Source organism: Labeo rohita, chromosome 5 (assembly GCF_022985175.1).
Source record: "Labeo rohita strain BAU-BD-2019 chromosome 5, IGBB_LRoh.1.0, whole genome shotgun sequence".
Taxonomy (NCBI): Eukaryota; Metazoa; Chordata; class Actinopteri; order Cypriniformes; family Cyprinidae; genus Labeo; species Labeo rohita.
This window is the reverse complement of record NC_066873.1, coordinates 15,580,939-15,597,093: the sequence shown is the minus strand read 5'-3', so window position 1 is coordinate 15,597,093 and position 16,155 is coordinate 15,580,939. Positions and strand designations below refer to the sequence as shown.

General features: G+C 36.6%; 1 protein-coding gene across 3 annotated transcripts in view; it reads left to right on the top strand.

Annotated features, from left to right (window-relative positions):
* Nucleotides 1-16,155, top strand: part of rasgrf2b (Ras protein-specific guanine nucleotide-releasing factor 2b) — an 84,410-nt gene that overhangs the window by 29,227 nt on the left and 39,028 nt on the right. For all 3 annotated transcript variants that reach the window (XM_051108881.1, XM_051108882.1, XM_051108880.1), the window contains exons 3-9: nucleotides 4,118-4,265; nucleotides 7,232-7,321; nucleotides 7,480-7,733; nucleotides 10,970-11,049; nucleotides 11,385-11,578; nucleotides 12,602-12,711; nucleotides 14,851-14,969. In XM_051108881.1, the coding sequence (XP_050964838.1) occupies nucleotides 4,118-4,265; nucleotides 7,232-7,321; nucleotides 7,480-7,733; nucleotides 10,970-11,049; nucleotides 11,385-11,578; nucleotides 12,602-12,711; nucleotides 14,851-14,969 (995 nt within the window). The remainder of the gene's footprint in view (nucleotides 1-4,117; nucleotides 4,266-7,231; nucleotides 7,322-7,479; nucleotides 7,734-10,969; nucleotides 11,050-11,384; nucleotides 11,579-12,601; nucleotides 12,712-14,850; nucleotides 14,970-16,155) is intronic.

Sequence of the window (16,155 nt, the reverse complement as noted above, 5' to 3'; positions counted from 1 at the left end):
TTTTTCTCCCCAAGCTTTCTTTCTTTCTTTCTTTCTTTCTTTCTTTTTTTAAGCTTATTCATTTTACATATTATTTATTGCTCTATTTGGCAATATTGTAATTGTTAACAATAGTTTTATAAACTAAAAAAAATATGTAAACACTTCTGAGACTGTGACTAAGTCTAATGGTACAGTTTTCTTTTAGCATATACATTACATTTATGCAGATGCTTTTATCCAAAGCGACTTAAAATGAGAAACATAACAAGCAATTCGTCACAGAGCCAACAAAATTCATAGTATACAATGCCAGGTTTATTAGAAAGCTACATTAGAAGACAAGCTAGAACACAGGTGAAATAAAGAAAAGAAAAGAAATATTTGTGCGTGTGTGTGTAACCAAACGGGCATCCTGAGCTGAAATCAGTTTTTTGGACATAACACCATGGAATTAATGTTATTATTATTTATTTATTTATTTTTAAAATATGTATTTAATCTCATGCTCTAACAAACATAGCAATGTTTTAAAAAACCTCAGTGTTTATACTTTTGGGGGAATCAATCTTACGAATGGCTTATTTATAGTTGTGAAAGTATTTTAACATTGAAATAATTATACACTTCATTTTAAACAATGACACAAATACTGTTTTAGATCTGGGGTAAAAAAAAATACTAATTTATGATGTTATGACAATGGTTTGTTGTTGTTAGCAACTTACGCACAGAGACACACACACACACACACATAATATTCTGCAGACACACAAACCCACAGAGATTTAAGGCACTCACATGCTGACACTCCAGAGATTTATACTCTTATACAGATTTATACTCAAGCCGCAGTGTACATTTGTATTGCGTCACTGGGGAGATCGGCTGAATCTAACGGATTATTGGGTTACCCATGAGCAGATGTGCCTGTGAACATCTGGACAGTCCACATTGGACTTTAGTCAAACAGGCCGACATTGTTCACTTAAATGCAACTGGAAATAAATTATGGACAATACGTAAAGACAAAATGCACCATTAACATACACTGACCAAAATTATAAACGCAACATTTTTGTTTTTGCCTGCATTTTTCATGAGCTGAACTCAAAGATCTAAGACTTTTTCTATGTACACAAAAGGCCTATTTCTCTCAAATATTGTTCACAAATCTGTCCAAATTTGTGTTAGTGAGCACTTCTCTTTTGCCGAGATAATCCATCCACCTCACAGGTGTGGCATATCAAGATGCTGATTAGACAGCATGATTATTGCACAGGTGTGCCTTAGGCTGACCACAATAAAAAGCCACTCTAAAATATGCAGTTTTATCACACAGCACAATGCCACAGATGGAGCGTGCAATTGGCATGCTGACTGCAGGAATGTCCACCAGAGCTGTTGCTCATTAATTGAATGTTCATTTCTCTACCATAAGCTGTCTCCAAAGGCATTTCAGAGAATTTGGCTACATCCAACCGGCCTCACAACCGCAGACCACGTGTAACCACACCAGCCCAGGACCTCCACATCCAGCATCTTCACCTCCAAAATCGTCTGAGACCAGCCACCCAGATAAATGCTGCAACAATTGGTTTGCATAACCAAAGAATTTCTGCACAAACTGTCAGAAACCATCTCAGGGAAGCTCATCTGCATGCTCTTCATCCTCATTGGGGTCTTGACCTGACTGCTGTTCGTCAGCATAACCAACTTGAGTGGACAAATGCTCACATTCAATGGCGTCTGGCACTTTGGAGAGGTGTTCTTTTCATGGATGAATCCCCCAATTCACTGTACAGGGCAGATTGCAGACAATGTGTATGGCGTTGTGTGGGTGAGCGGTTTGTGGATCGAGTGGCCAATGGTGGCGGTGGGATTATGGTATGGGCAGGCATATGTTATGGACAACGAACACAGGTGCATTTTATTGATGGCATTTTGAATGCACAGAGATACCGTGACAAGATCCTGAGGCCCATTGTTGTGCCATTCAACTTGCAGCAATGTTGCAGCATGATAATGCACGGCCCCATGTTGCAAGGATCTGTACACAATTCCTGGAAGCTGAAAACATCCCAGTTCTTGCATGGCCAGCATACTCACCGGACATGTCACCCATTGAGCATGTTTGGGATGCTCTGGATCGGCGTATACAACAGCGTGTTCTAGTTCCTGCCAATATCCAGCAACTTCGCACAGCCATTGAAGAGAAGTGGACCAACATTCCACAGGCCACAATCAACAACCTGATCAACTCTATGTGAAGGAGATGTGTTGCACTGCGTGAGGCAAATGGTGGTCACACCAGATACTGACTGGTTTTTGGAATTTCCTACAATTTTAAATGTATCAAAACTTAAATTTAAGTTTAAATGTAAAAAAACTTAAATTAAGTCTTATCAACCAACCTAACAAAACATACATCAATGGAAAACTTATTTATTCAGCTTTCAGATGATGTATAAATCTCAGTTTAAAAAAAAAAATCTACCCTTATGACTGGTTTTGTGGTCCAGGGTCACATATTTATACTTGCCATCCTGATAATTTCAGTAGCCCTTCAAATATTTGTTACTTTTTAAAAATATTCATATATTGTATTTTTTAAGTTTTTTGGCATTTAGTATGAATATGTTAGTCTTAAAGTTATCTATAAGCTAGTGTGTTTCAAAACAATGACAAAATTCGCATTTACAAGACATAAGCATTCAAAACGTCAGTCTCTAACTTCCACCAATATGGATCAATGATTTTGATGACATCACCCTGCACTTCAGCTTCTCATTAAACTTTCCATCCAATCAAATGCTCTCTAGAATCTGAAACGCCCCGCCCCCTACACTCTGAAATCAGTCACTTGTTCACAGAGTTAGTATTTTCTGTACGGTGAATGGCACCTAGTGCACTATATAGGGGATAGAGAACGATTCAGACAGTGTCAACATACTTTCCATTAGGGCGAAATAAGTCTGGTTTCACACTGTGTCATGCAAACTGCCACAGAGTGCACAGTCTGCTCTGGTCCAGAGAAATGATAGCACGGAGTGAATCTTATGCATGAGTCAGCACAGACAACTAAAGGTATCGAACCCATTTGAATTCTACACAGAATGTTATGTTTAATAGCATTATGGATAAGATTGTGGTTGTCGTACGCTGTCAGATGCAGCTTTACTGAGCTCAGCAGGTCTGGTCCAAACTGTGATATAAACAAAATGCTATTGGCTATTTCAAAAAAAGGGGGTGGGACTGTTTGATGTGCCCCGCCATGTATTCCTGTTTCAGTTAAAAGGGGTCATATGATGTTGCTAAAAAGAACATTATTTTGTGTATTTGATGTAAAGCAATGTGTTTGCGTGGTTTAAAGCTCAAAAAACACATTATTTTCCACATACCGTACATTATTATTGCTCCTCTCTGTCCCGCCTTTCTGAAACGTGCCAATTTTTACAAAGCTCACCATTCTGAAAAAAAGCGTGGTGTGCTCTTATTGGCCAGCTATCCAGTGGGCTGTCATTGGCCGAATACCTTAAGTGTGTGACGGAAATGTTACGCCCCTTAGCATGTTGTGATGCCGTGTCCCTGCTCAACGAGACGAAAACAATAAAACCCATTATAAATGAGGCATTTGTTGCATCCAGTGAGGACACTTTAATCTTTAATCAAAGGGTTTGAGACTTTAATCTTTGCAAATTTACAGATCTTATATATGCATGAACAGCTTTTAACACTCAAAAGATAGAAGGAAACATGAAATGGCATGATATGACCCCTTTAAAATTACGTCAACACATACAAAAACACCATGTGTTTCAAAGCACTTCAGTGGCAAAACCATTTAACATTTTTCAGTATTTTTTCATTTAAAATGTTCATTTTTTTGTTATTTCAAATTAGATCTGGAAATTATAAAAGCTATAATTTAAATCCATCACAGCAATAATGTACACATGTACATAATCAACACAATCAAGTATACTGATAGTAGCAATTCCCTCAAATGGACATCTTTATTGTTGAGCCCTGCTAAATGAACCCAGGCATACATAAACGACTACATTTATATTCTCATTAAATGTAATGTTTATAGATCTCATTAAACTTGAGTTTAACCCTGTCGTTTTCATCTCAGCTACTCTGACATCATCATCGAGCGTGAGGTTCTTATGCAGAAGTACATCCACCTGGTGCAGATTGTGGAGACCGAGAAGGTGGCAGCCAATCAGCTCCGCACACAACTGGAAGACCAAGACACGGAGATTGAGAGGCTTAAAGCTGAGGTAACTGTATATGCTTGAGCTGTGCCATTTAATGGGCTGTTTTCCAACGTGTAGTCCAATTTTATGAATCAGTGAACCACTCTAGATCCCATTAATCTAATAACAGCACAGGTCTCCAAAATGTCGCCATTACTGAATGATCCTGTGTACTAAAAGCATTTTGTGACTTATACAGACTGACAAAATCCTGATATGGAGTTTAACCGTGGGTTTACTTTTCTCGTATTGCATTTTCCAGAGTGCGGTATTTCTTTTTGTGATTAAGGTTACCAGCAACATATTCAATCCCAGTGTGCCACAGAGCATCTCTCAGGCTCTGCATCTTATCTGTTCCCTAGTTGTGTTACCAGGGAATTATCCTCCCCATTGGACCAGTCGCCATGGGGACGAGAATTATGCCCCATTATTGACATTGCAGGGTCAGTGACATGTGAACACACGTTTCAGAGCATAAATCAATGCAAAGCAATGAGAAACATGTTATCTTAATTAAGCTGATTACACTCACTGCTTAGTGTTCACAAAAGATGGGATCTATCTATCTGTCCATCCATCCATCCATCTGGTTCTATCATTCTTTCATTCTATTATTCTACTTTTTTTTTGATTGCATTGTGCTGTTTTACTTACGCTGTTATTTCTTTATATAGACATAAGTCTGGTGTATAATATAAATAGCCATAAAATCCACTTATGCTGCATTGTCATGATTATATTAGAAGTATTCTTTTATGAATAAATGATGAAGCCATAAAAGCAGTGCTTTGTTTTTTAACGTCTGAACGTCTGCATTCAAACTTGTTGTGGGTTATAAATATTTTATAAGGATACAATAAAAATAGATATCGAATTTCAGTAACTACTACTGGCTCATGCCCTAATATTGATATTTATTGATAATATACAGCCAAGATGTTTACAAATACTATACATTATGTGCAAATTCTGCATTTTAATAAGTAATTGTATTATTGGTTTTATTATAGAAACTCAGTTGAGTTTTAATTGTTGTGAAACTGAAAAAAACAAAAAAAAAAAAAAAAAAAAACATTTCGCATGTTATGATGGCAGTAAATGGGGCTGGCCAATATGGCCAAAAAAGTTATCATGATTACATTTTTCATATCAGTCAATATTGATAATTGTCACGTTAAGTTTCGAATTTTAATTTCTTTCAAGTTTAAAGGCATATTTTTCTTCTAAGTGAAAGCTGTAGAAACCAGACCATTAATTGTGGTTTTAAACTATTCTTTATCGTCAGGACATAACAAACACTTGACGTTTTCAAATTCTTTGCCATCACTTTTTCTTTTTCATCACTTTTCCAGTCATTATTCCTTAACAAAATGAATCACTTAAAATAAAAGTTAATTTCTTAGTGTTTGTGTCACGAATCTGGTCAATGTTCCGCGGTCCGCTCACCACCAGATGTCACTCTCACCCTATCATTACACGTTGACTGTTGTTCTACACCCCGGACTACTATTCCCATCACCCATCACGCTGATTGCGTCAACACCTGTGACCAATCAGGCGCCCTATAAAAGTCCCGGTCTCTCCCCATGCAAGGCACGGAGTATTGCGTTGTTATTGTGTTCATTGTTTGCGTTCCTAGTTTCCTAGTTCCCTCGCCTGGCCTTCACGTCTCGACTGCTCGCCGCCTGCCCAGTGGACTATTGCTCGTGTCACGGATTCTTCTCTCTCGTCTCGCCCCTTTACGGATTACGTTCGCCCCTGTTCGACCCACGCCTGTTTCACGGACTTCTTTGTGCCTAGCCCTGATATCACTGTTTACTGTTGTTTTGACCCTGCCTGTTCGACCATGTCTCTGTCTCGTCCCCTCAATAAAAGCTTGCATATGGATCCGCTCGCCTCTCGCCTCTCACTCCCCGTTACAGTTTGCATGTAAATACATTTAGTGTAAATGCACAAATGCTATAGCTTGAAGTAGTTCACTTCCAGAACAAAAAGTTACAGAAAATTTACTCTCCCCCTTGCCATCCAAGATGTTCATGTCTTTCTTTCTTCAGCTGTAAAGAAATTATGTTTTCTGAGGCAAACATTTCAGGATTTCTCTCCATATATTGGACTTCTATGGTGCTTGTGAGTTTGAACTTCCAAAATGCAGTTTAAATGCAGCTTCGAAGGGCTCTAAATGATTCCAGCCGAAGAAAAAGATTTTCTTAAAAAAAAAAAAAAAAAGTATATACATTTTAACCTCAAATGCCTGTCCTGTCTAGCTCTGCATGAACAGGCAAAGAGGGTCAAACACCCATCCACAAAAAAAGTTAAAACAGCAATGTAGGGCGATTTTGAAATTGGGGAGAAAATGAGATGGGGTGCACAATAAACATTATATCAAACATTTATTGAACTCTTGTTATCATTTCATCGTTTAGCCCTAGCAGTAAAACTAGAATAAGGAAACTTAACTGTTATCCACTTGAAGCTAAGAGTAGTAACAGAAGCCTTCAGATTATATGAAAGGATTGTTTTATTCCAAACTGACACTTAACAGAGAAAGAAAAAACAACAAACATGACCATTACCTATTATCTATAGTGTACAATAGCACTTCAATAAACTAAAGTATTTGGCTTGTGCCTGCAGACTACATATACTGGGAGATACGCTGTGGGGCATTTAGCCTATTTGCATCCAAAGTAAATGGCTGATAAAGGCTTGGTGAGAGAGCTTTTTGATGAAGGCTGTTGAATGAAGGAAGGAAATTGTCCGTGGAGAGGAAGTTAAGATGGTTATCTGATGTGCCAGCACCCACACAGGGTCTCAGTGATCCACATTTATGACACATTGAGAAGGATGAGCGTTAAATACCTCAACATTATCTGATTTGTCAAATTATAATCACAGCGAGCGTTTGCAGCCCAATCATTTTGACAGTCACCTCCACCGATTTCCTTTTCATTGTAATGCTCAGTCATGCTGTATTTTGTTTTCTTTTAAAGATTATAGCCTTGAACAAAACTAAGGAAAGAATGCGTCCGTACCACGTATACCAGGAAGAGGAGGATCCTGATATAAAAAAAATCAAAAAGGTAAAGAACCTAAACCTTTCTGGCTACATTACATGGCTAGAAGTATGTGTACATCCAAACAAACGGGCTTGTTATGCAGAAGTTCTTGAAGGTATTTTTTTTATTTGTTGAACAAAGTGTGACTGCAAATAGTAATCCTACATTTTTTGTCTCTGTAGGTCCAGAGCTTCATGCGAGGGTGGCTGTGTAGAAGGAAATGGAAGATTATTGTGCAGGACTACATCTGTTCTCCTCATGCTGAGAGCATGAGGAAGAGGAACCAGATCGTCTTCAACATGGTGGAGGCTGAGACAGAGTACGTCCATCAGCTTTCCATCCTGGTCAACTGCTTCCTGAGGCCGCTCAGAATGGCTGCCAGCTCCAAGAAACCTCCCATAAGCCACGATGATGTCAGTAGCATCTTCCTAAACAGGTCTGTGAGTTTGGTTTCTTTGGCTTTCAATCAGCACTGAAAACAACACCCTCGAAAATCAAAAGTGGCTGTGTGGAAAAACCAATGACCTATAACCAAAGTACCTCAGCATAGATTCTTGCAAAACCCAAAAACGTACATGAACATTTCATTCACTTGCAGTTTTCAACTTATATATATATTAGTGGTGTCAATCGATAAAAAAATAACAAAAGCTATCACTTTAAGATTTATTAGGCTTTAAACAATAATTCTAATTTAAGCACTTCACATAAACCCCATGATAGTATATGTCTTATAGCTGTGCCTTTCAGAAGAAAATATAGCCTAAAGTTATCAAACACTACATTCTAAATTAAATAAAGATTAAACTTAAAATTACACAAGTTATTGATTTCCTATTTTTAATTGTTTTTTGATTAACAGACATCACAGCAGCTGGTTATTAGGATATTTTGGCTGCTGTTACTTTAAAAGCTGCCTCTGTTAAACTGGACGCGGATCTGATACTGCTTTAAATGTAACTCATAAATAATAAATACTTACATGCACAGTTTTAAGGCAGCTTTAATCACCTTTTTTGTAGCGTCTTGACTTAACTGACGACATAACTCTGACATTGGATACTCCTAGTTTGGGTTTGAATATGATACAGCACTTTAATATAGCCTAATGCCTAATGCAGCGCGACACATTTGTGCCTGCACTCGAAGAGCACGTGCTGCGAGCACAGTATAACGGCTGACAGGACAGGAAGATTCGTTTTACTTACATATAGCCTGACAAGATCTCATCTGACTGCAGTTCGCTTATGTTCTACTAAAGCGTCCGTCTGAAACGTCTCTCGTTTATATGCGCTCCTAAAGACGTTCCGCGTCTAAATAAACGCAATTCTTTAGCAGTTGTGAGTGGCGTGGCCAAACCTAGCCCCGCCCCTGCATTAATTGCGTAAACTATTTTTAACGCATTAAACTAAAAAAATTAATCGCCTGCGTTAACGCGCTAATTTTGGCACCACTAATATATATATGGCTTTTCTGACCGTAAACTTGCTTTGTAGCTCACCTGGTACAGCACTACACTTATAAACAGTGTTTGAATTGTGTCAAAGCTCTTGGGGGGAATGCATTTAACCTGCAGTTACAAATGCATGAAAAATGTTTTAATATTTTAATCCTAAAACGTTGAATGCTGATATTTACAATTATTTTAAAAAATTAAGCGGTACTTTAAATGTGGAATTACAGTCGTCAGGAGGTGTCAGTAAGTCACAGTTAATAAGTGAGTCACTGCGATTGAACCGAATCATTTAAACGGTTGATTCATTCAGAAACGAAACACCGTCATGCTGTTGGCGAAATAGAGTAAAAATACGCAATATGGTGTCTAAAATGTAAGCCACTTAATATTAACTTACAATTTATTGAACTATTGTATAAAATCAATATCCCATTTATGATTTTTGCAAAAAAATATATAAAATTATATAAATATACTAAAATTATATGATTTTTTAAAATGTATATAATTATTAAAATGATATAAATATACATTTTCTGCCCCCATATCCTGAATATTGGGAAAATACATTTTATTAGACTGAATCACGCAGTGAAAGAACACACTCTAAATGAGCACAGTCAGTCTAGCTAGTGTTTATGCACTCATAACTTCTCTTATAATCAATGAAGCTGTCCATACACTGTATGATAAATAAATGTCTTACTTACATATTTCGTACATCTGCACTTTGTTGCTTATGAGGGAATTCGTGAGTTTAATCTGAACAAAACTCCAGGTTTCAGCAATGACTGTTCTGAACGCCTCTGATTGGCCACTGCATTCGTTGTGCGTGATTGATTACAATGTGCAACGCTGTAAAAACGTGTAAAATTAAAATATGATTTGACGTGAGCAGGTCTAAATTTAATACAGCAATTGAATCTTTTAATTTAATTTGCACTAGTTTTATGTTTTAAGTATTACATTTTTATTGGAAAAATAGGGGACCCCCCAAGTATATTTTTTGGGTGTTATGGGGGGTCCCTTAATGCTTATGGGAGGTCCGGGACCCCCCAGCCCCCCCTCAGTTTGAACGCTGCTTAAAAGTCAGAACACTTATGTACGAGTCAGACGAAACGCAAGTCACGATAAAAGAGCTCAAAGACTTGTAGGAGCAACCTAAAATGGTCTGGTTGATTCAGCAAATGCATTTTATCTCATGTTGGCTTTTGTTAATGTTTGCTTTTGTTGCTGGTTAGATTTAGTGTAGGTGGAATGAGAGAGCATCAACCTTCTAACGCTAGTCACTGCCGAACATTTCATTTCATTTCTGAACTGCGCTGTACATGAAACAGCTAACAAAATAAAATGCTGCCAGGTTCTCACTGATCTGTTTCTGATAAAACTCAATGCATTTTTAATGACCCTCACTTGACATCTCACTAGGAAGTGTGGCAAAATGTGCAGAAAGCAACACCATTTTGCAGAAATTATGCCACAGGCACGTTTTTCCAGTGATCATGGGTTGTAAAAATTGAATGTAGGAGAGCCTCTAACCCAGATCAAGCAGGGTCGGTGTTGATACATAATTACTGCAGTGTTATGACGGCTTGTTTGCATGCTGATTGCATGCTATTTCATCCACATCCTTCTGCAACACAGACATAGTCAAAAATAGCAATGCTAACTCTTTCCACAACTGCTTTTTTTAGTAGATGTTCATCATACTTATAATTCAATTTTTAAATGAAAATTCTGTCATTAATTACTCACCTGCATGTCGTTCCAAACCTGTAAGACCTTCGTTCATCTTCAGAACACAAAATAAGATATTTTTGATGAAGCTTTCTGACCCTGCATTGACAGCAACATAACTGAAATGTTTCCAGGCCCAGAAACGTAGTAAGGACATCTTTAAAATAGTCCATGTGACATCAGTGATTCAACCGTAATTTTACAAAGCTACAAGAATACCACTGATGTCACATGGACTGTTTTAACGATGTCCTTACTACCTTCCTGGGCCTTGAAAGTGGTAGTTGTGTTGATATCTATGCAGGGTCAGAAAGCTCTTGGATTTCATCAAAAATATCTTAATTTGTGTTCTGAAGATGAACGAAGATCTTACGGATTTGGAACAACATGAGCGAGAGTAATGAATGACTCTGGATTTATTGATATTTTAGTAAGTGTTTTTGTTGTATTAATATATATGTTCTCTTTTTTGCCCTCAGTGAGACAATCATGTTTCTACATGAAATATTCCATCAGGGATTGAAGGCGAGGATAGCAAACTGGCCTACACTGGTTCTAGGTATGTCATGATTTTTACATTTTATCTCTCAGAAAGCTAATTACCGCACTCAGGAGCAGCTATTCAGAACACCCCATCAACAAAGACAGCACATTGCAGGGTGACACTAACATCAAGGACAAGCTGTTTCCGCTGACGCACAGCATCTCAATCAAACCCGTCAGTGACGTCTGACTCTCTCCTATCTCACCGTATACAGACACACACACTTCTGTAACAATGAGAGCCAGACAAAAACCCGCCAACATCTTAAACCCAAGATAAGCATTTTCAAGCACCGCTGTGAATAAAAGAATCCGTTTTTAATGACTTTGACTTTGTTTTCTCCTTTTTAGCGGATCTCTTTGATATCCTGCTGCCAATGCTGAACATCTATCAGGAGTTTGTGAGGAACCACCAGTACAGTCTTCAGGTTCTGGCCAACTGTAAGCAGAACCGGGACTTTGACAAACTCCTCAAGCAGTACGAATCAAACGCGGCGTGTGAGGGGAGGATGCTGGAAACGTTCCTCACGTACCCCATGTTTCAGGTGCCGCTCTCGCACTCTCATTAGTGTCTTATTTAATTCCAGCCTGATCACTGAGGAGCTTGATTTGTTCAATTAATTTGAACTGCCACTGGGAATTGCTGGCTTGTGTTTGTACAAATAAGAAATTTGTTTTCCATAAACCATTTGAACAAGCTCTTCAAACTCACTCACAAAGAGCCTCATTTATCACTTGTAGAAGCCTGATGTACAGTCAAACCAAAATTATTCAGACAGCTTGAACATCTCTCACATTATCAAAGTTTATTCACTATAGTTTAGAAAATGGTAATAAGATATGTCAGAACAAATTCATCTTGATAATGTCAGATAACTTTGATAGAAAGGTATGTAATGGATTACATTCAATCAAAAATTATTCAGACAACTGTTAGTATGATAATATTCACACAGCTGTCAATACTTTGTTGAACAATTACATGCAATGCTTAATTTTGTTCAGTCTGTGGTGTAAAAAGGTTGCATTAGCAATTAAAGAAAAAAAACACTTAAGCAAAACATGGTTAGGTCTCAAATGTTTACTGGTTGTCCACTGTATGAAGACTTTTTGGGTATAATATGTCACAGTTCACTTTATTTTGCTATCCTCACTTACGTAAATGAGCTATAGTGTCCTGCACCCACTAGTAAAAAAAATGAAAATATATATCTGGTGTCTGAATAATTTTTGGTTTGACTGTATCTCAATTCTTCCATCAATCAAAGTATTTTTTTAAAATTCCTGAAATTAAAGCCCAGGCACAATCTAAAGACATTTTTCTGAGGTGATTTTGGGGTAAAATCTGTAGAATTGAATGAGTCAGAGAGTACTAGACTCTTGGATGAAAGCATTATTAAATTGGCCACAATTTACTGAACATGTAAGACACAAGAGATGTATATAAATTGATTGATGGACAGACACTCTGTGGGCGCAGATTCAATGCAGGCCTGTTGATAACTCTCACTCTCTTTGTATGCTTTCACTCTTCACACTGTTTCTCTCTTTATACTATTGATTGACAGATCCCTCGTTATATCATTACTCTCCATGAGCTGCTGGCTCATACACCTCATGAGCATGTAGAAAGGAAAAGTCTAGAGTTTGCCAAGTCCAAATTGGAGGAACTGTCCAGGTAAGGAAACCACCCTTAGAAGCAAACTTACTAAACAGTTGCGCATTGTATGTCATTGCAAAAACCTTTGCCTAATTCACTAACCACCTGCAGTCCTGTTTAACCATAAGTTTAAAGGGATATCTAACCCCAAAAAATGAAAGATTTCCTTTTTTAGGTTTTCAGACTTTTTTCTTCTGTGGGACACAAATGGAAGACTATTAACTTTCAGTGCATGAACAAAAAAACCCACTGAGACATTTTTCAAAATAACTTCTTTTGTATTCCACAGAAGAAGGAAAATCATTTACACTACCAGTCAAAAGTTTTTTGAACAGTAGGATTTTTAATTGTCTTCTAAATAAGTATTTTTAAAAGGCTCACCAAGCCTGCATTTATTTGATCCAAAGTACAGCAAAACAGTAAAATTTTGAAATATTTTTACTATTTAAAATAGCTGCTTTCTATTTGAATATATTTTAAAATGTAATTTATTCCTGTGGTGTCACATCCTCTCACATGATCCTTCACTAATTATCATTCTAATATGCTGATTTGCTCTTCAAGAAACTTTTTTATTATTATTATTATCATAATTAATATTTAAAACAGTTGAGTACATTAATTTCTTTGATAAATAGAAAGATCAAAAGATAAGCATTTACCTGAAATAAAAAGATTTTGAAACATTATACACTATTCCTTTTAAAAGCTTGGAGTCTGTATTTTTTATAGGAGAAATTAATACTTTTATTTAGCAAGGATGCTTTAAATTCATCAAAAGTGATGATAAAGACATTTATAATATTACAAAAGATTTCTATTTTAGATAAATGTTGTTCTTCTGAATTTTCTATTTAACAAAGAAACCTGAAAAAATTCTACTCAGCTGTTTTCAACATAATTATAATAAAAAATGTTTTTTGAGCAGCAAATCAGAATACTAGAATGATTTCTGAAGGATCATGTGACTGGAGTAATGATGCTAAAAAATCAGCTTTGAAATCACAGGAATAAATTACATTTTAAAATATATTCAAATTGAAAACATTTATTTTAAATAGTAAAAATATTTAAAAATTTTAGTGTTTTTGCTGTATTTTGAATCAAATAAATGCAGGCTTGGTGAGCAGAAGAGACCTCTTTAAAAAACATAAAAAAATCTTGACAGAATTTTAATTTTAATCCCCTTAATACGCTGAAAGAGCATTGTGCTTTGAGTATTAAAGGGAAAGTTTACCCAAAAATGAAAATTCTGTCTTTAATCACTCACCCTCATGTTGTTCCAAACCCGTAAAACCTGCATTCATCTTCAGACCACAAATTAAGATATTTTTTAAGAAATACGAGAGCTTTCTGACCCTGCATAGACAGCAATGTTGCTACCACGTTAAAGGCCCAGAAAGGTAGTAAAGACATCATTAAAATAGTCCATGTGACATCAGTGGTTCAACTGTAATATTATGAAGCTACGAGAAGCTTTTTGTGTGCAAAGGAAACCAAAATAATAACTTTATTCAACAATTTCTTCTCTTCCGTGTCAGTCTCCGACTCACATTCATGAGAGTATCACAATGTATGCGTGTGGTGCTGACGCAGGAATCGTTATTTTTGTTTTTTATTTCCGCACAAAAAGTATTCCCATAGCTTTAGAAAATTACAGTTGAACCACTGATGTCACCTGGACTATTTTAACGATGTCCTTACTACCTTTCTGGACCTTGAACATGTCAGTTGCGTTGCTGTCTATGCAGGGTCAAAAAGCTCTTGAATTTCATCAAAAATATCTTAATTTGTGTTCTGAAAATGAACGAAAGTCTTACAGGTTTGGAACGACATGAGGGTGAGTAATTAATGAAAGAATTTTCATATTTGTAGTTGATTTGTAGTTGATCGTATTTGAATTATCTTGTGAATAATATGTCAAAACAATGCAGGCAGTGCTTCAGCAGGACTAGTGGATTTCCTTCTGTTTTTTTTTTTTTTGCCCTTGGCAATATGTAGTAGTTGTAAATACGTCACACTTATACTTTAAAGTGCTTCTTATACCCTGTCATGTTCGTTTACAGCTTTGGCAGAGTATCAAAGTGGCAAAAAGTAAGAAAGTGAATTTTTCAAGTTTCCATTTGTGACACAAGTGTCATGTTCGCATTGTTCCAGGGTGATGCACGATGAAGTGAGTGACACAGAAAACATCCGTAAGAACCTGGCTATTGAACGCATGATCGTGGAGGGCTGTGACATCCTCCTTGACACCAGCCAGACGTTTGTGAGACAAGGTGAGTCGTGTTAACACCTCAAGCTGCCACCTGCTTGACACGCCGCCTTAGGCAGAACCAGCACCTGAATGACAGTGACAGCTTCGGTTTGATCCCCTCTGGCTCTGAATAATTCATGGTTTCACAATTGGACAGCATTGTCTCCAGGATTGACAGTGTGTCTGATGTTTTCAGTTGACGTGTTTTAAAATGTATTAGAATCCAGCGCTGTATTGGAGAAGCGGAAAACCAGGATTAACAAGCATTTGGAGGGTCTCCACATGGAATGTATGGAAGAGGAAATGACATCAGCTCACCATAAGAAAGTTCATGTTCTTTTGTAGCATGAGTGACAGGAAAAGCAATTTCTTTTGTTGATTTTTCTTGTGTTGTTAAAACGCATGAGCCCCTTGAGTCAGTGTGGGAGGATTGATCATTATTATGACTTCCGTATTGCATTCTATCTATAGGATGCCCACGTTTTAAAAGAGTAGCTTAGGTTTATTTTATTTTATTTTATTTTATTTTATTTTATTTTATTTTTTATTTTATTTTATTTTATTTATTATTTTATTTACCCTGATACCTTTGCAAAGAGGTTGCCATTAAATAATAGGAGAGTTGTACAGAAAACTCACATCCCGTATGTAAGAAGTTTCCATTTTCACATGCAATGTCAGTGTTTCTTAAAGACATGGCAGAAAAAATAGATATTTAAATTTATAAGGTTATTCACACATCTTCAGTGCCAAAACATTCTAAAGTCATATATATTTTTTCAATGTGAGTTGCTGATTTCTGGAGAAATGAGCAAGAGGGAACATTGATTTGACTCTTTGATTTGTCTCTGCCCACATACAGTGATATAATAAAAATCATTCATCATGCACTGATAAACGTTCATCTTGTGCATAATGCATTGCACACTGCTACAATTTAAATACAAATGCTTTCCTCTGTAAAATGTTTATTTTTAGCTATAATAAAATTGCTTTCTTGTCAAAATAGTTTCTTCAGTTTTTTAAATTGCGCTTTAGGAAAGAGATTTTTTTTTCTCCTGTTGAAACATTAACCATATGAACCTTCGTATAGGCATAATATGAATTTATTAGGATATCGTAAAGAAAAAAATTGGGAAAACATTAAGATTGATCATTATGAACCTGTTTTAATTAGAATTAATTTATAAATGATATGTTCCCAGATT